General features: G+C 42.2%; 1 protein-coding gene across 3 annotated transcripts in view; it reads right to left on the minus strand.

The window, feature by feature from the left end:
- The window catches only part of PDE7A (phosphodiesterase 7A), a 183,134-nt gene that overhangs the window by 78,870 nt on the left and 80,474 nt on the right, over window positions 1–23,790 (minus strand). Inside the window, exon 2 of one of the 3 annotated variants that reach the window (XM_077492795.1) lies at window positions 23,489–23,533. The exons of 1 other annotated variant lie outside the window; for it this stretch is intronic. In XM_077492795.1, coding sequence (XP_077348921.1) covers window positions 23,489–23,533 — 45 coding nt within the window. Of the gene's footprint in view, window positions 1–6,933; window positions 7,210–23,488; window positions 23,534–23,790 lie in introns of those variants that run through there. One more of the 3 variants, XM_077492797.1, reaches the window with a different exon arrangement.

Genomic DNA, 23,790 nt, shown 5'->3' on the forward strand with positions numbered 1-23,790 from the left:
ACCGAAGACAGTGCAACTGCTGGTTTGCAGGCTCCCCCTGCCGCCTGATAAACTTTAAGATCCGAGTCAATCCTGCGATCCAGGGGGTCCCTGAAAGACTGCATCTTCTAAAGGCAGCGTTGTGTTCCTGGCTAATCGCATGACCGAAGCGTCCACAGTTGGTACGGAGTCAAAGAGCTGGGCGTCTGCCTCTGCCAGCGGGTAGAGCTTGAAAAACCGGTTGTAGGCGACGGGTCTCTTGTCCACTTTCTGCCACTCCTCTGTCACCACTTCCTTAATTTCGTCCATTAGAGGGAAATTTGCAACCTTTCTGGTCAGGTGAGGAAAGTATTTTTTATAGTTTTGGACGGAGGCTCCGGGTTTTCTTCCCACTGAATCGCATCCTTAACTGCGGTAATAAAAGCATTCACTAAGGAAAAAATCAAATGCCGTTGAACTTTCCTCAGCTGTACCTGATTCGTCCTCCGAGTTAGGCCTCATGCACACGAGACGCAGATGAAACCTCTGTTAAAAAAAAGCTGAAACGCGCGTTTAGAAACGCGCGTTTTGCATGCTGCGTTTAGACGCGTTTGCGTTTAAACGCGTTTATAAAGATAACATCATGTAGACCCTCCCCAAGCTCTCAAAGCATTTTTTTTAACTATTTCTGCTATTTTGATCAGAGTGAGCAGCAGCAGCATAGAGAGCAGTTGTACACTTGCATTTGCCGTGTCACTTGCCACGGCACCTGCCACAAATTGTGGATTGTCCACTTGCCACGTCACTTGCCACATCACCTGCCACGTCACTTGCCACGAGATGTGGATTGTCCACTTTCCACGTCATCTGCCATGCCACCTGCCACAAGCTGTGGATTGTCCACTTGCCACGTCACCAGCCACATCACCTGCCACAAGTTGTGGATTGTCCACTTGCCACGTGACTTGCCACATCACCTGCCACGTCACTTGCCACAAGTTGTGGATTGTCTACTTGCCGCGTCACTTGCCACATCACCTGCCACGTCACTTGCCACGTCACCTGCCACAAGTTGTGGATTGTTCACTTGCCACGTTACCTGCCACGTCACTTGCCACAAGCTGTGGATTGTCCACTTGCCACATCACTTGCCACGTCACCTGCCACAAGTTTTGGATTGTCCAATTGCCACGTCACTTGCCACGTCAGCTGCCACGTCACTTGCCACATCACCTGCCATGTCACCTGCCACAAGTTGTGGATTGTCCACTTGTCACGTCCCTTGCCACATCACCTGCCACGTCACTTGCCACGAGATGTGGATTGTCCATTTGCCATGTCACTTGCCACATCACCTGCCACGTCACTTGCCACGTCAGCCGCCACGTCACTTGCCACAAGATGTGGATTGTCCACTTGTCACATCACCTGCCACATCACTTGCCACATCACCTGCCACGTCACCTGCCACAAGTTGTGGATTGTCCACTTGCCACGTCACTTGCCACATCACCTGCCACGTCACTTGCCACAAGATGTGGATTGTCCACTTTCCACGTCACCTGCCATGCCATCTGCCACAAGTTGTGGATTGTTCACTTACCACGTCACCAGCCACATCACCTGCCACAAGTTGTGGATTGTCCACTTGCCACGTCCCTTGCCACGTCACCTGCCACAAGTGGATTGTTCACTTGCCACATCACTTGCCCCATCACCTGCCACAAGTTGTGGATTGTCCACTTGCCACGTCACCTGACACAAGTTGTGGATTGTCCACTCGCCACGTCACTTGCCACATCCCCTGCCACAAGTGGATTGTCCACTTGCCACGTCACTTGCCACAAGTTATGGATTGTCCACTTGCCACGTCACATGCCAGTCACCTGCCACAAGTTGTTGATTTTCCACTTGCCACGTCACCTGCCAAGTCACTTGCCGCGTCACCTGCCAGGTCACTTGCCACGTCACCTGCCACAAGTTGTGGATTGTCCACTTTCCACGTCACTTGCCACTTCACCTGCCACGTCACTTGCCACAAGTTGTGGATTGTCCACTTGCCACATCACTTGCCACAAGTTGTGGATTGTCCACTTGCCACGTCACTTGCCACAAGTTGTGGATTGTCCACTTGCAATTGCAATTGTTTAAAATATTTTTCTAATGGTTTTTCATCATTTGCAATCATTTTTGAGATTTTTAATGTAAAAAAAAAAAAGGTCACCTTTAAAAACGCATATAAACGCAAACGCATATAAACGCGGGTGCCGCGTTTAGCGTCTGAAACGCAGAAATTTTTGTTTCTGAACGCATTTTTTTGCTTCTGGAAAAACGAGATTAAACGCAACTGCATATAAACGGAAAAAAACGAGACTGTGTGCATGGACACATAGGATAACATTGAATGAGTTCAGGTGCAGTTGAAAAAACTGTCCAACTGCATCTGAACGCGCGTTTAACTGCGTCTCGTGTGCATGAGGCCTTAGCCTCCGAACTGGGCTGGTGAGAGGGCCCCTCCCCCGTTCTTTCACAGGTGGAACTAATTGATCTTGAGACAGGGCTAATTCCCAGGTGGACTCTGATTAAATTTTTAATTGAATCCATGGATCCCTGCTTATCCACTGTGGCTTCCAAGAGGCACCGACTGCATGCCAATTTATCCGGGAGAGCTTGCGTCCCACAGACCCAGCAGGCCTTCTTCCCTAGATGTGCCGACCTGCCCTGGGAATTATGCCGGCTTGAGACATGCTGAGGTGATCTCTGACTGCTGCAGGAAGCATGCACAGAAGATGAGTGCGAATGTCCAGATCTTCTGTGACCTCTTGACCCAATCGGCAGAACCTCTGTGATAAGATCTGCGAGATGATTCTCGGTGCGGGCTGTGGAAATAAAAAAAACGAGATATTTCCAAATGCCCTGAGAAAGCTCTTTTTTTGAGACTTGCCTAGTGGGAAGTTGAGGATCTTTATTATGTGGCATGATGATTTCAGGGGCAGCTAGGAATGGGGAGATAAAAAAAAAAAAAAAAATTATATATATATATATATATATATATATATATATATATACATACACACACACACACACACACAAGGACTCTACCTTGGCGAGAGAGAGAGAGAGAGAGAGAGAGAGAGAGAGAGAGAGAGAGACTCAGAGATACCTTTCCACTGACAGCCTGGCTAAAATTATACTTCAGGCTGTTTAAATAGGAAATTTCAGCTTGGGGGTACCAAGATGGCCGCTGCCTGGATTCAGCAGGTTACTGGGCATGCTCCAAGTGATCTGCTGTAGTCCAGCCCCCCCCGGGGGACACTGATGGCTGCTGGCCATCCCAGGGAACCAGCCATGAGGAGAAAAAAAAGCAGCATATTGTCCTGGCCGATTAGAAACAGGTATCTTGTGCTAAAGGCTCCCCCGCCAGAGGAATTCTGTGATAGGCAGCCGGGAGACTGAGGAGAAGACATCCTCAGTCTCCCAAAAAGATCCACAGAAAAAACGGGCTCCCATACTTATCTGGTGCATTTAGCAACCCAAGTAATGAGACTCCATACTGCAGGAGAGCATGAACCTGCAATGGTCACACCATATGACGGTGAGGTAGGGCTGGACTGTGATCCTGCAGGGATGAGGACAGGAAAAAGAATACCTGAGGAGGGGAGTAACTTTTTTTTTTTTTTTTTTTTTTATAGAGTTATGTGGTCCTGTGGGTTGATCGAGGGCGGAGCCATCAACCATTGGTATGCTGCCATGGAGGCACCAGGAAAAGTGAATTCCTTCCAGTTTTTTGTAGTTAAAGCGGTAGTAAACCCGCAAATTTTTTTTTTTTTTTTTTTTTTTTTTTTTTAAACCTGCAAAGCAAAAAAGGCATAATGAGCTAGTATGCACCGCATACTAGCTCATTATGAAATACTTACCTTAGAACGAGGCCCCCGACATCTGGCCCGATCCACGCCGAGGGAGCTGACAACGCGGCTCCGGCGCTGTGAGTGGCCGGAGCCACGATATCGTCACTCCCGCGCATGCGCGTGGGAGATTTCATTCCGGCTGGCCGGCCACTGCTGGATTTTCAGGCCGAGAATCCCCTTGTGCGCATGCGCCGCTGCAGTCAGCGGCGCATACCGAGGGGAATATCTCCTAAACCGTACAGGTTTAGGAGATATTTTTTTTACCTACAGGTAAGCCTTATTATAGGCTTTCCTGTAGGTAAAAGTTAAAAATTTGAGTATACAACCACTTTAATTGACCCTCATGGGTAACAGAAAAGTTATTTATAAAAAAGGTATGCTCTATAAATATTCAAAAAACACAAACAAAAAACTGTCTGGAATAGAATATGCTACACATAGCCAGATGTACAGTCGTATTACAGTAACATTTACTACACACAGCTCATTAATGGACTAAAATGTCTTGGATGCTCCACTTGTGGCAAAAAAATAAAAATCAAACAAACAGTTTGCAATGCAAAAGCCATAGGGATAAGAATGATTCTATGACATTTTTTTTGTCTTTGTCTACCTAAAATTTTCCAGGAAAATGTAATCAAATAAGGGGAGGAAAAAAAAAGGAACAAAAGTAAAAAATGTACAACAAGCAAGATAAAGCACTGCCAAGTAAAGAAGAGGTTAACTATCAGTAGCAGGAAATTATGTATAGAACACAGCAAAAACCAACAATGACATATTGACATGGACTATAAGAGTGCAATACATTTATGAAAGTCCTTGGACTTGCCACATCTGCCAGTAGAGTAAGGCTCGGTTCACACAGGGGCGACTTGTCCAGGCGACTTCGCCGCCTGACAAGTCGCTCCCCGTTCTGTACTACGGAACCGTTCTAATAGGAGTGACTCAAGTCGCTCCGACTTAGAAAAAAAGGTTCCTGTACTACTTTTGCGGAGACTTGCATTGACTTCTATACAGAGGTCGTTTTGCAAGTCGCCGCTGAGGTCGCGGCGCTGCAAGTCGTGCCGCGTACTGTGTGAACCGAGCCTTACAGGAAAATGGCAATTTTGTTTTTTTATGTCGATGAATTTAAAGAGACAAAAAAGAGTCGCCTCAATTATGCAAGTGTATATTCTGGAACAATGAGGTTTTCTTACAGCTCCAATGGAAATTAACATGGGAAATCATAAGAAAGAGCACCAACTGAAAAAAACGCATCTGATGAATGATATAGAGCAAACTGCCAAGTTGTGTTGGTCCTGGCAGTATAAAGGCAGAATCAAATGGCAGGTCACACAGACACAGAACCTGGTTGAGAACAGCTGATATGAAAAAATATTAAGCCAGACTAACCCAGTGGATTGAATTTTTTTTTTAATTATTATTAAAAACACACAATGGGTCTTCAAAAAATGTCAGCACGCTTATACATATGAAACAAAAAAAAAAGAAAAAAAAAAAAAAAAAAAAAAAGAAGAAGATCAATAGAGATCGATATATTAAACCTTTCACATTTTGTAAATACTTTTATATCTTTTCATGTGACAACACTGAAGAAAGGACACTTTGCTGCAAAGCAGTGAGTGTACAGCTTGTATAACAGTGTAAATTTTCTGTCCCCTCAAAATAACTCCCACAGCCATTAATGTCTAAACCGCTGGCAACAAAAGTGAGCACATCCATAATTGAAAATGTCCAAATTGGGCCCAATTAGCCCTTTTCCCTCCCCGGTGTCATTTGACTCATTAGTGTTACAAGGTCTCAGGTGTGAATGGGGTGTAGGTGTGTTCAATTTGGTGTTATCGCTCTCTTCTACTGGTTACTGGAAGAAAATTTAGTCAACATTGATGGCAAGATGAATGCAGTATGTTATCAAAAAATACTGGAGGAACATTTGCATTCATCAGCCAGGAAGCTGCGAATGGGACGTACTTGGACATTCCAACATGACAATGATCTAAAACACAAGGCCAAGTCGGCCTGTCATTGGCTACAGCAAAATAAAGCAAAGGTTCTTGAGTGGCCATCTTAGTCTCTTGACCTCAGTATCATGGAGCCACTCTGGGCAGTTCATGAAAGACAGCCAAAGAATTTACAGGAATTGGAGGCTTTTTGCCAAGAGGAATGGGCAGCTTTAGTATCCGAGAAGGAAAAGAGCCTCATCCACAAATAGCACAAAATACTTCAAGCTGTCATTGATGTTAAAGGGGGCAATACACGGTGTTAAGAGGAACTGGGGTATGTAAACTTTTGATTACGATTAAAACAGTAAACAGTTAATTGATAATAAATGGCTTCAGCCAAACACCAACCGTGAGTGAAAGAAAAGTTTTGGTTATTCATATTCTCTGAAAAATGGCCAAGAAATCATAAAATTCTATTAGGGTATGTAAATTTATGAGCAACACACACACACACACACACACACACACACACACACACACAGTTGCCATTGTTTAGAAAATGTGTCCATGCGGGTCTCAGCACGCCCAGCCACATCATTCATTCACATTATAATATAACGATAGTGGCGTTTTCCAACAGCATCACTAAGATGGAAGCACTACACTTGTAGGGTTATCACTGGGGGTTATTTACAAAAGGCAAATCCACTTTGCACTACAAGTGCAAACTAAGAGTTCAACATCGCTGTAAATCTGAGGGGTAGATCTGAAATAAGTGGACGCTCTGCTGATTTTATCATCCAATGATGTGCAAGCTAAAATGCTGTTTATTTTCCTTGCATGTCCTCCTCGGATCTACAGTGACTGCACTTCCACATGCACTTCAAGTGCAAAGCACGCTTGAAATTGCACTGAACATCCAAAGTCTCTATAAATTAGCACATTAGATTTGATTTCTGTAGCAACCAAATCCTGTACAGAAGGTTACAGATTTCATACAGCTTCGAAAATGAGCCTTAAAATAGGACATTTCCCCCCCAAAAAACAAAAACAAACTGAATTTTATACCTACATCACAACAATGTGTCAAAGCTCGAAAAAGAGGTGCTACGATGTCTGCATACCTTTGAAGTAATCCACTTGATAAGTATCACAGCTATTGACCAGATTAATGCAATTCCCATCGAGTCACACGAAACACTGCATCATGTTCTGCTTTTGTCCCTCAAACAGCAGAAAGAGGCTTTTAGGGCATGCTTAATGACAAGCAATCTGTGACATTAAACAGAATGGCTCCAAGTGAGTTGAGCTCCAAGCAGCTGCACTAACATAGCAGTCACCTGATGACTGAGGGCAGAGCTGTATGAAAATGCACTTGAGCTAAATACTGCTCTGAGACCAGCAACAAGACGAAGAGGATCGCACACAGCCACACTTCGAGAGAGACTGAGCTTCACACTTCGCAAAATATACCATTAATTAATTATTACCTGAAAAACTGGCTGGTAGCAAAGGCCCTCCCTTTGTTGACTTTCTATTCAAATATACCTCCCTAAAGTACCCAGCTAGAGGTGAAACAGATTTCTTAAAAGGATAAGTTCACCTAAAACAAAAAAAAAAAAAAAAAAAAAAAAAAAAGGGAAGGAGGATAAGGGCCAGTTCACACCACATGCAGTCCAGTGTTTTTTTTTCTCTGCATCAAAAAAAAAAAAAAAAAAAAAAAAAAAAAAAAAAAAAAAACCACACACATGTAAAAGTAGATTATAAGGTCTTCAATGGCATACTTGACACCAGTGCTTGCAGTTCCAGAAAAAAATATTGTAAAATGCATTAAAAACAAAAACACACACACACACACACACACACAAACAATCCATCCTTATTTAAATTACATGCCGACCGGCACACTCCGATATACGTTGGCAGAATGGCACGGACAGGTAAATGGGCGTACAGGTACATCCCTTTAAATTTGCCGCCGTGCCATCGCGTGTGTGCGCCGGTGGCACGCGCACCAGTCAGTATCTTGGAGAGTCTGATTGCGGGTCCCGCGAACTTGATCGCCGCGGGGATACCCGCAATCGCCTCACAGGGAGGAAGAATGGGGAGATGCATTAATGGCAAGCAATAACTCGCTTATTGTGAATTTTTTTACCAAAAATATGAAGAAGAATATGCATCGGCCTAAACGGAGGAGAAAAAAAAAAGTATTTTTTATATATATTTATTTTTGGGGGAAATTATAGCAAAATGTAAAAAATAAATAAAAGAGTTTTCAAAATTGACGCTTTTTTTGGTTTATAGCACAAAAAGTTAAAACTGCAGGGGTGATCAAATACCACCAAAAGAAAGCTACTGGGGGGGGGGGGGGGGGGGGGAAGGGAGGAAGAGGAGGACATCAAATTTTGTTTGGGAGCCATGTCGCACGACCACTCAATTGTCAGTTAAAGTGATGCAGTGGCGAATCACAAAAAGTGCTCTGGTCTTTGGCCTGCAAAATGGTCCCGGGCTTAAGTGGTCAAGGTAAGGAGGGGGGAAAAAAAAAAAAAAAAAAAATGCACCAGACTGCATCAAAAAACATGCATGCAGAAAAGCATCTGGAACACATCCAGACTGCATTTATATGGTGTAACTGGCCCTAAAACGCAAATCTTTTTGCAGGGAAAAAAAAAAAAAAAAAAAGTGCATTTATCTTTTTTTACTTGGAGCTAGAACCATGGGAGTTCACTGAAGCTACAAGCTGACAGCCACAAAAGGTTGTCAGTACTTGTAGTTTCCCCATTCACTGTGAATGAATGACATGGTTGGGCACGCTGAGACCCGCATGTGACAGCAGGCACCCAGAGAAAGTGCACACTCGCTTTCACTGGGGAGGAGGGGGGAGATGCTGCAGCTGCTGGAATATGCAACATGTGCCACAAGGTGAATTTATCCTTTAAAGCAGTGATATGCAATTAGCGGACCTCCAGCTGTTGCAGAACTACCAAGTCCCATGAGGCATTGCCTCTGGGTGTCATGCTTGTGCTGTCAGTCTTGCTGAGGCATGATGGGACTTGTAGTTTACAACAGCTGGAGGTCCGCTAATTGCATATCCCTGCTTTAAAGTGTTATCTAAAGCCAGTAACAAATGTAATCTATTGCAGTCGGTACACAAGATGGCTGAAGGTCTCCCCCCCCCCCCCCCCTTTTTTTTCACCTGGTGATCTGGCCAGCAACAGAACAGTGTGAACACAACAGAACACACCTTCCTCTACATTTCTTCACAGGGAGGAATATTTTCTGTAGTCCCGACCCAGAGTAGCACAAGAACTGTACTTCTGGCAGAATCAACAGCTATTTGCACACTTCTAATAATAGGTGGTTACACACCTATTGTCATTTTAACTTTTTTTTCCTCCCTTTAGAGTGCACGTTACTCCTAAATTTAAAAAATGTCAAGTGTGCCAGCTTGTCCATGTAGCTGTGTGTAAAAACAGCTTGTTCTCCCTTTATTTTTGCTGTGGAATACCTGGTGATCCCCAGCTAGACGTTACAAAAAGTCCTGCAATCAGCACCTTTGGGGCAGTTTAGGAGGGCTGTATACAGCCCCTGCCCATCAGAATGCATGGGCACCGCAACATGGGCAGTTTTAATCCTGTCTCCGGCCACTAGCAGGGGTTAAAAACACCCCGATAGTGGCCAAAAAGCAGCGCTAAAACTACGGTAAATCACTGCTAAAACATGCTTTACTGCCAACGCGGCGCATCCCCAGTGTGAAAGTATCCTAAAGCCTCATACACGATCGGATTTTCCAGTGGGAATTGTGGGATGACAGGCTGTTGTCGAAAAATCAGACCGTTTGTACACTCCATCGCACAATTGTTGGATTGTCCACGGACAAGTGTTTGATGGTAGGCTTTAAAATTTTCAGGACAAACGTCTGTTGTCGGATTTTCCATGCGTGTGTACACAAGTCAGTCGGACAAAAGTCCAAAGTACAAACTCGCACACTTGAAAAGCAAGGACGAGCCAAAAGCAGCCGGTCTTGTAAACTAGCTCTTGTAAATGGAGAATTAACATCGGTGAAGCGGCAAATTATGAAATCTCAAATGTGCGCTGCATTTCTTCTTTAATGGGATAATAATGAAGCTGCTTTGCTGGTGATACTCATGGAGTTGTGGGAAACTAATTTTCGAAGGTTTTTTTCCCCTAGGAATCAAGATTATTATGCCTTTTTTTGTGTGCCACAAACATATCCCGTAGTTTTTAAGATCAAAAGATACAACTATGTTGGTATCCTTTGTCAAGTTTACTTTTTTTTTTGTATTTTTTTTTTTTAAATATAACTGCCTACTACCGAACTGTCATTTGAACTAAAACACGTAGCCAAGTATTATTCTTCACATTTTTTTTTTTTTATTGTGCATAAAAAATTTTTTTTAAAGAAAATTAGACATGCTATATGCCAATAGAATTTAACCAAAAACATACAAAATCAAATCATTCAACCAAAAAATGATAAAAGCCTGCTTCTTAATACAGGGTGTCAATGCCAAAAGTTGGTGAAAGCAGGGGTCTCTCATCCAGAGAATTCCGAAAATCATCTGGATTATTCTCCTAGAGCACCCGTAGCAAAGGCATATGACATAATTGGTCACGATTAATAAAGAAACCAATTTTTGTTCCAAGAAATCCTCCTACTCTTCCTCCTGGACTTAGGTCAAAGCAATAACTCTAAGGTCAATAATAAATAACACGTTATCTCCACAGATTCTGCAAAATGGCTGGTTGACAAACGGCCGTTCAGAAACTAACTGAAAAGTGCAAAATTAAAAGCACGAAACAGCACTCAAACTTCTACTAACAAGAAATTAGCAGGAGCCGCCCAAAGGGTGGCACTAAAGAGCTGAAAAACCACATAGGGCGTCACTACCTTCTTGTTTGTTGGTTGACAATTTTTTGCAGTGTGTATGCAAGATAAGTTCCTGGCCAACACCCTTTGGACAAAAGTCCAAGGTTTAGTCTACGGAAAATCCGATCATGTGTACGAGGCTTTAGTATGGGAGCATTTACACGAAAAATAAAAATGCTGCCATCGGTGCAACTCTACCGGTGAGTTTTTGCCCTCTGCCCCACTAGCAAAAACCTGACAAGAGGGTGAACCCTTCCCAACTGTATCTAAATTTTTTTTTTTTTTTATAGTTTCAGATTGTGAGCTCTAAAGACCAGGGCCCTCCGATTCCTCCTGTATTGAATTGCATCTGTACTGTCTGCCCTCATGTTGTAAAGCGTTGCGCAAACTGTTGGCCCTATATAAATCTTGTATATAGATATAGATCTTGTATATAGATAAATATAATGTATCAAAACATACATCCTATATATTTCACAGACAGAATGAAGATTTACACAGGGGATTAAGGATGGGGGGAATAAAATAAAAAAACACATGTGTAAGGTCTCATGTACAGGGTCCTCCTGTACCTTTTGTATTGAGCTTTACTGCAATCGTGTTTTCCCCCCCTATACATTGTAAAGCGCTGCATAAACAGTCGGCGCTATATAAATCATGAATAATAATAATAATAATAATAATAATAATAATAATAATAATAATAAACACTGCTGCTAGTAAACAGAGGTTCAGGAGCAGTTGGACATTTTTTTCCAGCTACCCCTGAACTCAGTCTCTGGTTTGTGTCTGCACTAGTGTCACTGAAGTGAAGAAAGACTTTTTTTTACCCTCTATCACTAGGACTCGCTCCCACAAGGACACCTGTCAGTCTTGGCACCAGTGTTCATCCATGTACAGAAGATGTAACTCTATGCGTAGATAGCTTGCCCAAATTAGGCCAACCTCATCTGCATTGACATCAGTGCTTACAATTTTGGAATCCAAATGGACAGAAATAGCTCCTCTGCAGTGTATGGTATACAAATACTATCTGCCAGAACATGTGCAGGTGCAAGCGTGTGTTGTGAAACAAGACATTTAATACACACGTCACGCTATGACAGAACAACCACATACATGACTCGAGGTTCAATTTTTCCTGTGTGTTTGCATTATAAAAATAAACAGCAGTGCAAGAGAATGGTCTGGCACCCAAGACCCCTGAATATTTGTAGCTCTGTCACTGCAAGAATGTGATAGTTTTCCCTAAAGGAGGAAAGAGGTCACAACATGCTCAGAGGCCCTGACTGCTAGTAACCCTGGAGGTAGTAACTGCTGTCATGAAACTTCACAAGTACTTTGGCAAATATTTGGCTTTTGAGGAGGACAGATTAAAAGTAAAAAAAAAAAAAAAAGTTCAAATTATAAAAATAAACACCATTACAATAAACTATTGATGTAGCCCATCAGCATTATTTCTTCTTATCAAAGTAATCTGCAATCAATATTGCTGTTTCACAGTGACCTTTAAAGGTAGAATTCTGGACAAACAACAAAAATCAATGTCATGCAAGCTGGAAATCTCTAAAACGTGCACCATTTGTTTGCATATACTCCCCTAACAACATTTGCCAATTAGCTGCTGAACCTGCCAGCAAAACAGCCTAGGTTCACACTGCCGTGTCGAAAAACTGTGCTCCATGTGCGTTTCACGCACCGTATTCAAATCGCACTGCCTTTGTGCAATTAACAAAAACAGAAAGTAAATGTACAGATGAGAATTCCAGATCAATTTGGGGTGACCACCATTTGTCTTTAAAAACAGCATCAATTGTACTAGGTACATGTACACAGTGTTTGAAGGTAGGTTTTTCCAAACATCTTAGGAGAACTAACCACAGATTTTCTGCGAATATAGGCTTCCTAAAATTCTGTCTCTTAATGTAATCTCAGACACACTCCACAATGTTGCGATCAGGGCTCTGTGGGGGCCAAACCATCTTTTCCAGGACTCTGTTCTTTACGCTGAAGACCATTCTTAATAACATTAGCTGTATGTTTGGTGTCGTCCTGCTGTAGAATAAATCTAGGGCAAATTACACACCTCCCTGATGGTATGGCATGATGGATAAGAATCTGCTTGTACGGACACCATTGATTCTGATCAAATTAACTCTGTTTGCATAAATTCATCCCCAAAATTTGAAAGGAACTTCCACCACGCTTCACGGTTGCCTGCAGACACCCATTGTGCCTCTCTCCATCCCTTTGGCAAACTGCCTCCTGCTACAGCCAAATATTTTACAATTGGATTCATAAGTCCAGAGTACCTACTCCAAATAAAACCTGTACCGTGCCATCTGAGAAGGCAGAATTTATTGTCGAGACAGCACATAAGATGCTGAAATCTGAAATTGCAGAATATGTAAAAAATACTAGCGCACTCCCTGCTGCCTGGATAGAAGACTGCGATGTTTCATATTTATCATATAAAAAATAAATAACTTTTGTACAAAGCCAATTATATAATCCTCTTAAGCCACAATCTTCAACTAGAGGCCATATAACAGTTAAAACTAGGAATATAAAATGTTCCAATTCATATGAAAAAAAAAAAACACAAACCCAAACATTTATTTTCAGAAGACCATCCTGAAAGTGAGAAGTTGCATATGGATTTTAGGTGGTCAGATCTTTTTTTTTTTTAAAAGGACTCTACAGTCAGTTTAAGTAGAGTTGGCCATACATGGTTTACATTTTTGCTGTTGCCTGCTGAATCAGCCTGGTACCAGGGTGGATTAAAAAAAAAAAAAAAAGTTTTTAATTCATCAAAATTTAAATAAAAATGCTTTTGGAGTAAAAATCTATTAGGTTTCTCGTATTATGTGTCTTGTACAAGAAAATCAGATTGTACCATTTAGCACCCTTCTATGCAGAAACTGCCGACTCCACCTACACAACACAATGTGATCCCTTTGGGGCATCTGGAGGGAGGAGAGAATGTATGATCATTCATTTGTAGTAGCCAGTGCTATAGTTAGCATTAGGATAGCTATGGTATTGGTAAAGATACAATTTATTTTTATTTTTTACTTTTATTTTTTTAGTATGCAAAAAGGTGATACAATAGTCCATCTACGACAGATGGACTTTGTAGAACATTGTACATGTCTGTACCCAGGATTTGAAATGTATTACTCATCTGTATAACATCGATATTCAATTTTCTATTATGAATGTAAAACTCAAAAAAAAACAAAAAAGCCTTGATCTAAAGAGAGGTTTATTCAGCATGAAATGGAACTTGGTTACGTATTTATCGGTGTATAACGCACACTTTTTCCCCCCTTAAAATCAGGGGATAATAGTGGGTGTGTGTTATACGCTGATTGTTAGCTCTTCTGCCTTTTCTGCAGGTCTCGTCCGCTCTCGGCTATTTTCGGCCAAAAATATCAGAGAACGGCCGAGAGCTACCAAGCGCCACCGAGATACACAGGACATCCGCTCTGTATCTCAGCGGCGCCATTTTTAAATGGAAAGGCTGCAAATGACTGACAAGGCTGCATTGATGGGCATTTAAATGCCAGTTTTTTTCCTTAAACTTCCCTCCTAAACTTAGTGTGTGTGTTATACGCCAATACGGTATGTAGCATGAGGATGTATATTCTACAATATTTACATTTTTGTTAAACTCGTTCAATTAATCCAAGCTCTGCAAGCTAAGATAACATGCACTGCATTGATGCATTCACGCAATTTCACAGTAACCATGAGCTAAAACAAGTTCATACTTTATCCCATGGTTTTGCAAATCTATGTACACTACAAACTGTATGATTGAATCGGTTCCGATATTGTTTTACTAACCTGACAGCTTATTCTAAATAGAATCTTTAATATTTGCAAAAAATAAAAAATAAGAAAAAATTAAGGTTTCCTAACTACCAGCAATAATAAGTGCATTTAAAGAGCACCTGTCATTTCAGATCCATCATGGCAACAACTGTTAGCTGCATCCACTCACCTGCCACCGCCATGTTCTTGTTGTGTCAGTGCTGCATCACCAGCTGTCCCGTTAAAGTGAATTGGACTGTCAGTGAGTCAACAGCAAGTCAGAGGAGGAGCCGCTGCGGGACAGAGATGACCGTTGCTCTTTAAAAAAAAGGATTTAAAATAGAGTCGATTTAAACCAAGCCTTTTTACTAGCAATTTAAATCAAATCCACCCTGCCGGCATTACCCGGTTCCACAAACTTTGATCTGGAGACCGAAGGCAATTAGCTGCAACTGTTTGGGTGTTCTGAGATATAGATATACTCCGTACAGACCAAAAGTTTTGACACACCTTCTCATTCAAAGAGTTTTCTTTATTTACATGACTATGAAAATTGTAGATTCACACTGAAGGCATCAAAACTATGAATGAACACATGTGGAATTATATACTGAACAAAAAAGTGTGAAACAACTGAAAATATGTCTTATATTCTAGGTTCTTCAAAGTAGCCACCTTTTGCTTTGATTACTGCTCCGCACTCTTGGCATTCTGTTGATGAGCGTCAAGTAAATTTGCTGCCCCCTCAAAATAACTTAAACAGCCATTAATGTCTAATCCATTGGCAACAAAAGTGAGCACATCCGTAAGTGAAAATGTCCAAATTGGGTCCAATTAGCCATTTTCCCTCCCCGATGCCATGTGACTTGTTAGTGTTAAAAGGTCTCAGGTGTGAATAGGGAGCAGGTGTGTTAAATTTGGTGCCATCTCTTTCACTCTCTCATACTGGTCACTGGAAGTTCAACATGGCACCTCATGGCAAAGAACTCTGAGGATCTGAAAAAAATAAATAAAAAGAATTGTTGCTCTACATAAAGATGGCCTAGGCTATGGTGGCCCAGACCATACAGCGGTTTAACAGGACAGGACACTCAGAACAGGCATTGCCATGGTTGACCAAAGAAGTTGAGTGCATGTGCTCAGCATCATATCCAGAACTTGTCTTTGGGAAATAGACGTATGAGTGTTGCCAGCATTGCTGCAGAGGTTGAAGGGTTGGGGGTCAGCCTGTCAGTGCTCAGACCATACGCTACACACTGCATCAAATTGTTCTGCATGGTTGTCATCCCAGAAGGAAGCCTCTTCTAAAAGATGATGCACAAGAAAACACGCAAACAGTTTGCTTAAGAGAAGCAGACTAAGGACATGGATTACTGGAACCATGTCATGTGGTCTGATGAGACAAAGATAAAATTGAGTGGTTCATATGGTGTCAAACGTGTGTGGTGGCAACCAGGTAGGGAGTACAAAGACAAGGGTGTCTTGCCTACAGTCAAGCATGGTGGTGGGACTGTCATGGCCTGGTGCTGCATGAGTGCTGCTGGCACTGGGGAGCTACAGTTCATTGAGGGAACCATGAATGCCAACATGTACTGTGACATACTGCAGCAGAGCATGATCCCCTCCCTTCAGAGACTGGGCCACAGGGCCGAATTCCAACATGATAAAGACCCCAAACACATCTTCAAGATGACCACTGCCTTGCTAAAGAAGCTGAGGGTAAAGGTGATTAACCAGCCAAGCATGTCTTCAGACCTAAACCCTATTGAGCATCTCTGGGGCATCCTCAAATGGAAGGTGGAGGAGCACAAGGTCTCCAACATCCACCAGCTCTGTGATGTCGTCATGGAGTGGAAGAGGACCTTCAGTGAAGCTCTGGTGAAATCCATGCCCAAGATGGTTAAGGCAGTGCTGGAAAATAATGGTGGCCACACAAAACATTGACACTTTGGGCCCAATTTGGATATTTTCACTTATGGATGTGCTCACTTTTGTTGCCAGCGGTTTAGACATTAATGGCTGTGGGAGTTATTTTGAGAGTACAGCATATTTACATGTTATACAAGCTGTACACTCACTACTTTACATTGTAGCAAAGTGTCATTTATTCAGTGTTGTCACACGAAAAGATATAAATAAAATATTTACAAAAATGTGAGGGGTGTACTCACTTTTGTGAGATACTGTGTGTATATATATTATATATATTTTAATACTAAAATTAATATATAGATTTTCATTATAAAAAAAATATAATATAAATATATACACACAGGTATATATTTAATATTTAAAGCATGAGCAACAACACAGTGCTTGTGCTGTGTGATTTGGCCCCTGGTAACAATGATCCTGCCTGGCTATACCCTCGGCCCTGTAAACTGACCCCCATAAGCAGGGCTGATACTTTGGTCCATTTGCCTGTCAGCTCCCCGATCCTCGCCTCCTGCACTAAAAAACAATTTAGTTTTAACTACAAAAAGGTTTGGTTCGACTAAACAGAATAAGCACCCATGAAGATAGGCACCATATCCCAAAAACAAACAATATAGTAGTGGAAAGATCAAAGGGATTTTGACGGTGCTTGTTGTTAGAGAAAAAGAGCATAGACAAAAAGAAAAAAATTTTGTTGCAGTATAAAATTGTACAGAAATATTTTATTTAGCTCAAGATTAAAAAAAATATATAGAAATAACAGTACAATGCAGTACAACAACTAAATGTGACTAGAGATATTTTATTGTTTGAATATTGGCACATCCCCTGAGGAAGCATTTCTGAGAAACATGTCGGGAAAATGTGCAATAAAATATTGTCATCCAGTATATTTGTTCATCTAGACCACCATTGTATTGTACTGCATTGTACTGTTGCGATTTCTATTTTTTAATCTTGAGCTAAATAAAATATTTCTGTACAATTTTATATTGCAACAAAAAGTTTTTTTTTTTTGTCTATGCTCTTTTTCTCCAACAACAAGCACTGTCAAAATCCCTTTGATCTTTCCACTAAAAATTTAGTTTTATAGTTCCCTCTGCTATAGAACAGTAAGCTCCCCAGTGGATGACCTTTATAAAAATATGCAGTATAATAGCTTACTTCAGAACGCCATTGGGCGCTCACGTTACTGCCTACCGCTAGTCTCCTCGGCTGACGTCTTCAGGGGTTTCCCAGCACCTCCCCCCCCCCCACCCCCGCAGCGATCGCATCGAGGGGAGACTAGTGGGCAGTCAGCTGAGCATTGCAGTGCTCAGAAGTTATTATACCGCATATTTTTATAAAGGACATCCACTGGAGCGCTTACGGTTCTATATCAGAGGGAACTATAGCAGAAAATGTTTAACCTTCACAAACACTAAGGTTTACAGAGCTTAAACATACATATATTATACCAGTGCATATTACACTGGAGAAAAATACATAATTGATGTCAGGAGCATTCCAGGCAGTAAATGATTAAGGTCCTGTCTGGACAGCATTATACCTACATACTAAGATGTAATGTTTACGCCAAGTCATGGGGTGAAGCAATAAGACGTGGCCTTTGATGACCTTAATTATACAACTGTGTGTTCAGAATGTTAAAAGGCTATATACATTGTATGTCTACTGTAGAGACAAGTACAAGAATCAGTCAAAACAACCTATGGAAACTGTATGAATCAAGTGTAAACCAACCAACATGCAGCATGGTCACATTACTTCGAGGCAAGCAGTGATTATAGCTGAGAAACACTTCAGGTGTTCTTCACACCTACCGATAGGAAGAGGAAGCCTCTTCTCTTATTTGTGGATGACCTGCTTATTAGTGAACCCTGAAGGATACAGCAAACAGACCTTCCCAAGCAAAAATGACTACAAAAGGCCGATTGCATTGAATTAATGCACTCATGTACACAGAAGAAAACAAAATCGAGGCCACTGAAACCGTCAGGTCAAATGTTATTTACCTCAGGGTTTGACTAATTTGCTTTGAATCTAGGAGCCAGCTAAAAAAAAAAAAGTTATAAGCCAGTTTAACAGCTTTATTTTCAATGACAAAACCCCTTCTCTTATGTGGGCCGATAAAAGCCCAGGTGCCAGGATGTAATTTCTAGTCACCAATGCAACTTGAGATTTGATGAGCTCTGCTGTAGAGCATAAAAAATAGTGGTAGCTCCAATTTGTGCTACACAATATTACATCACAAGGCAATTAAAGTTAATTTTAGGAGGTGCAAACGCACAATAAACTGCTAGATTTTTTGGCGAGATATAAAAACGGAGGTTGCATTGAGCAAATAGACAAACGTGTCAAACCTTATATTTGCGTGCGTGCGAAATGGCGACAGACTTCAGTACCCTATAATTTTCCACAGACAACGCCATAAAAGACTCCTATAGGTCATTCATTCACATTTGTATGTAGGGGGTCAGGATTTCTTTAGGGGGGAGTTTGTGCTTGTAATTTAATTTTTTTACAATTAAAAATTGGGGGGGGGGGGGGGGGGGGGGACACAGATGCAGCATCGAAACCCATGCTGCATCCACCTACGCAAGTATGACTCTGGGGGGGGGGGGGGGGGACGCACTTTGATTTAATTTTCTTGGGGGGGGGGGGGGGGGGGAAGAGTCACAGGTCCCAGAGGATTGCATGTCCACTCAGAGAGCGAGACTCGCACATGCGCAGTGCCCACAGCGCCAATGACTTTTGTGGAGAGGGGGAGAGGAGCAAGGCTCCGTGCTCCCGCATGGCTGGACTGTGGGACAGGCGAGTGGCTGTTTTTAAAGTCAGCAGCTTTACTTTTTGTAGCTGCTGACTTAATAAACTAAAAATAGCCTGGAAATCCACTTTAACCACTTAAGAACCGCTGCATGTAAATCTACGTCGGCACAATGGGACAAGCACGTACCGGTACGTGCCTGCCTTCCAGTGGGTGGGGGGGTCCGATTGGACTTCCTCCCGCTGGCTGCGGCGGTCCGTTTAGTTTCAGGAGCGATCCGGGATGAGGGGATAGCCATTGGTTTCTGGCCATCCCCTCTCGATCGCTCCTGGCGGATGAGAAGCTTCCCCCGCCTGTGTAGTGTAAACACAGGCAGGGAGGAAGTGATGTCACTCTCCTCGGGGCGGTCTTTTTGACCGGACTGCGAGGAGAACACATAGTAAGTGCACCAAATCACTACACTGACATGTAGGTGCACATAGGCACACAAATCACCCCCCCCCCCCCCCCCGATCGCCCCCAGGCCCCCCCCCCCCAGTCACAGTGTCACTGATTGCAGTGATCATTTATTTATTTTTATTTATATTTATCTGATTACTGCATTTAGTGTCAGTTGTGACAGTAAAAACTGTCAGGGCAGTTAGTGTTAGGTCCAGGGTAGCCCCCCTACCCCCCTAATAAAGGTTTAACCCCCCCGATTGCCCCGAGTTAACCCTTTCACCCCTTTTGCCAGTGTCACTAAAATTGTTTTTCTGATCGCTTCATTAGTGTCACTGGTGCCGCTAGGTAGCTAGTTATTTTTTTTAGGTTCACCGCCAGGTTTTTTATAGCATTAGGTACCCCCATATACTACCCAATAAAGGTTTTAACCCCCTGATTGCTCCTAGAGTTAACCCTTTCACCAGCGATCACCGTATAAGTGTCACTGGTGATGCTGGATAGCCAGTTATATAGATTCCCGTCAGGTTTTTATATAGCGTCCGAGACCCCCATATACTACCTAATAAAGATTAACCCCCCGATTGCCCCTAGTTAACCCTTTCAGCAGTGATTACCGTATAAGTGTTATGGGTGACTCTGGTTAGTTAGTTTGCTTTTTATAGCATCAGGGCACCCACCATTTATTACCCAATAAAGGTTTAACTCCCTGATCATCCAGCGGGTGATAATTAGGTTTTAGGGTCAGGGTCTGCGTCGCCCCAGGCAGCGCTAGGTTAGTGCCAGTACCGCTAACACCCACGCGCAAAGCATACACCTCCCACAGTGGTATAGAATCTGAACAGATCAATATCTGATCAGATCTATACTAGCGTCCCCAGCAGTTTAGGGTTCCAAAAAAAAGTTAGCGGGATCAGCCCAGATACCTGCTAGCACCTGCGTTTTGCCCCTCCGCCCAGCCCACCCAAGTGCAGTATTGATCGATCACTGACACTTACAAAACACTAAACACATAACTGCAGCGTTCGCAGAGTCCGGCCTGATCCCTGCGATCGCCAACAGTTTTTTGGTAGTGTCTTATATTTAAATCTTGAAGGCGGTGCTTGGATTTCGGGGTCCTGTACGCGGTTAGGCTCCCAAAAAGTCACCCACATGTGGTATCCCCGTACTCAGGAGAAGCAGCAGAATTTATTTTGGGGTGTAATTTTACTTATGCCCATAGCATGTGTGAGCAATATATCATTTAGTGACAACTTTGTGCAAAAAAATAAAAAAAATAAAAGTTTGTAATATTCCTGCAACTTGTGGCAAAATATAAAATAATATTTCATGGACTCAACATGCCTCTCAGTAAATGGCTTGGGGTGTCTACTTTCCAAGATGGGGTCATTTGGGGGGGGGGGGGTTTGTGTTATTTTGGCATTTTATGGCCTTCGAAACTGATGGTTAGTGAGGAGTGAAATTAAAAATTTGCACCCTTAGAAATCCTGAAGGCAGTGATTGGTTTTCGGGGTGCCGTACGAGGCTAGACTCCCAAAAAGTCCCACATATGTGGTATCCCCGTACTCAGGAGAAGCAGCAGAATATATTTTGGGGTGCAATTCCACATACAACTATGGCATGTGTGAGCAATATATCATTTAGTGCCCCTCAGCAATTTCCTTGGGGTGTCTACTTTCCAAAATGGGGTCATTTGGGGGGGGGGGGGGGGGTTGTACTGCCCTGCCATTTTAGCACCTCAAGAAATGAGATAGGCAGTCAAATTAAAAGCTGTGTAAATTCCAGAAAATGTACGCTAGTTTGTAGACGCTGCAGAGGCAATCAAATACCATCAAAAGAAAGCTCTATTTGTGGGAAGAAAAGGACGCAAATTTCGTTTGCTTACAACATTGCATGATCGCGCAATTACCAGTTAAAGCAGTGCAGTACGAAATTGTAAAAAGACCTCTGGTCCTTAGGCTGACAATTGGTCCGGGGCTTAAGTGGTTAATAGTCATTTACAAATTTTGTTAAGAGCCATGGAGTTGAGTAGTTGCACCAGGTACATATGGGTGTATTGTAAAGTGTGTATGCTGTACTTGGCAATTAGATTGTTGAGTCCCTGGATGGTAGTGTAGATTTAGTTTTTGTTTTGATTATATATTAAAGCCGAGTTCCACCCAAAAGTAGAACTTCTGCTTATACGCCCCCCACCCCCCGGTGCAACATTCTGCCCCTTTTGGGGGGGGGACCAGTTTGACAGGTCCCCTTCCCCACTTCCGGAGACGGTATTGTGGCCCGATCTCTCGGAAGTTTGTCCCCCTCCTACTGCCCAATTAGAAAGAGCAGATCGCTTTGCGCTTGGGATCCGGCTGTGACACCAAAAGGCTTCACTGCTGGGTTCCCTTACCAGAAATGGTGGTGGCGGCAGTCGATCCGAAGCTGGGGTACCGACATCGTGGGCTCCCTGGGCAGGTAAGTGCCCCAATATTAAAAGTCAGCTGACTTCATTTTTTTTCACCAAGGCTGAACCTCCTCTTTAAGGCTTATGAATGTGTGGAATTTTTAAAGAAGTCACAATTAAAAAAAAAAAAAAAAATCTAAAAGCAGGCAAACAAACTGAGCTGCAAATGTTAGAAATAGAAAATCATGCAATTCAAAAAAAAAAAAAATAAATAAAAACACAAGAAAAAAAAAAATCTGTATAAGCACTATTGATATTATGATCAAAACCTGATCTATGAATCGAGGAGTTTCTAGAGGTTAAAAAAAAAAAAAAAAAAGAAGTTAACTTCCCCCCCATTTTGGATAGCATAATAAAGCGAGTTAGGCAAGGTTTATTTTTACCCTTTGTCCCATTGTGCAAATTTACCTTCACTTCTTGTCCCATAGTCAATACAGGAAGCGAGAAGAAACCCCTGCAATTAAAAAGGGAATCTCTTGGGGACCCCCAGGTCACCAGAATTAGTACCCCCATTGGAAGAGTCCCCTCCTTACTTTTCTGTGGACAACTGAAATGTGGCATGTTTTTACTTTCACTTGCAACGATAATGATAAACAAGATAAATAGGAGGAGGATGAAATTCCCTAATGAGGGCACAGACAACCACTGACAGGGGTTCTAATCCATCTCCTCTCTAACCAAAACTAGGGGGGGGAAGTTTTGCCTTTGGTTATACTTTAAAGTTCCAAGGTTTGCTTACATGATGTACTGCAAGTGTCCTATGTCCCGTTTACACCCTGCGTCACCACCACAGACTTAGCAAAAGAAAGGGGGGGGGGAGTGCACTTAAACATTAAAGAAAATCTTAACTGGTATGTATCGAGAACAAAATTGACAAAACTTTGTATGCTGGGTAACAGACCCACGTTCAAAATGTTTTCCTCCCACTGATCAGGTATACATCTCTCTGCTTTACGTTATTCTCAACAATACATCTTGAAATGCTCTGATGTTTAGGCAGATGGAAAAAAATAGACCATTAAAGTAAATAAAACAGCAAATATCAAACATTTCCCACAACCCATCCCTGCAAAATTAAAATGGAAAAAAAGTGTGTACATAAGATTTGATGATTTGGAGCACATGGGCTTACTAGAACATGATTTCACATTGTTAAAGAAAATCCATGCGGATAGATTCCAAAAAACATGCTGGTAGGTTAATTGGAACAAGTTATGTACATGTATGCATGCGATAGGGACCTTCAAGTGCAAGTTTAAAGGACAGGGACATACATGAATGCACAGTATGCAAGTCAGTGCATAAACTGTTGACGTAATAAAGATCTTTGAAAAATTGGTGTGCCATCATGCCGATTTAAAAGGTTCCATACAGTTTTAAATCACTGACCTGGGATAAGTAAGGTGAGATGTCTTCACATAGAGCTGCACGATTCTGGAAAAAATGAGAATCACGATTTTTTGCTTAGAAGATTAAAAGATTCTCTCATGGTTCTCGGCGTAACATCTTTCACATTATACAAAAACTTTACAGTTTAGGCTTTTTATTAATTGAAGTCCCCCCCCCCCCCCAAAATAAAAATATTGCATTTGCTGTGATATAAAATATTGCAAAACCGCCAATCTTATTCTCTAGCAGGTAGCTGCTAAAAAATTTAATTTATATACATTTGGGGGGGTCCAATAATTTTC

This window comes from Lithobates pipiens, unplaced genomic scaffold, assembly GCF_037356315.1.
Source record: "Lithobates pipiens isolate NorthernLeopardFrog02 unplaced genomic scaffold, aLitPip1_a1.2 Scaffold_19, whole genome shotgun sequence".
NCBI classification, from domain to species: Eukaryota; Metazoa; Chordata; class Amphibia; order Anura; family Ranidae; genus Lithobates; species Lithobates pipiens.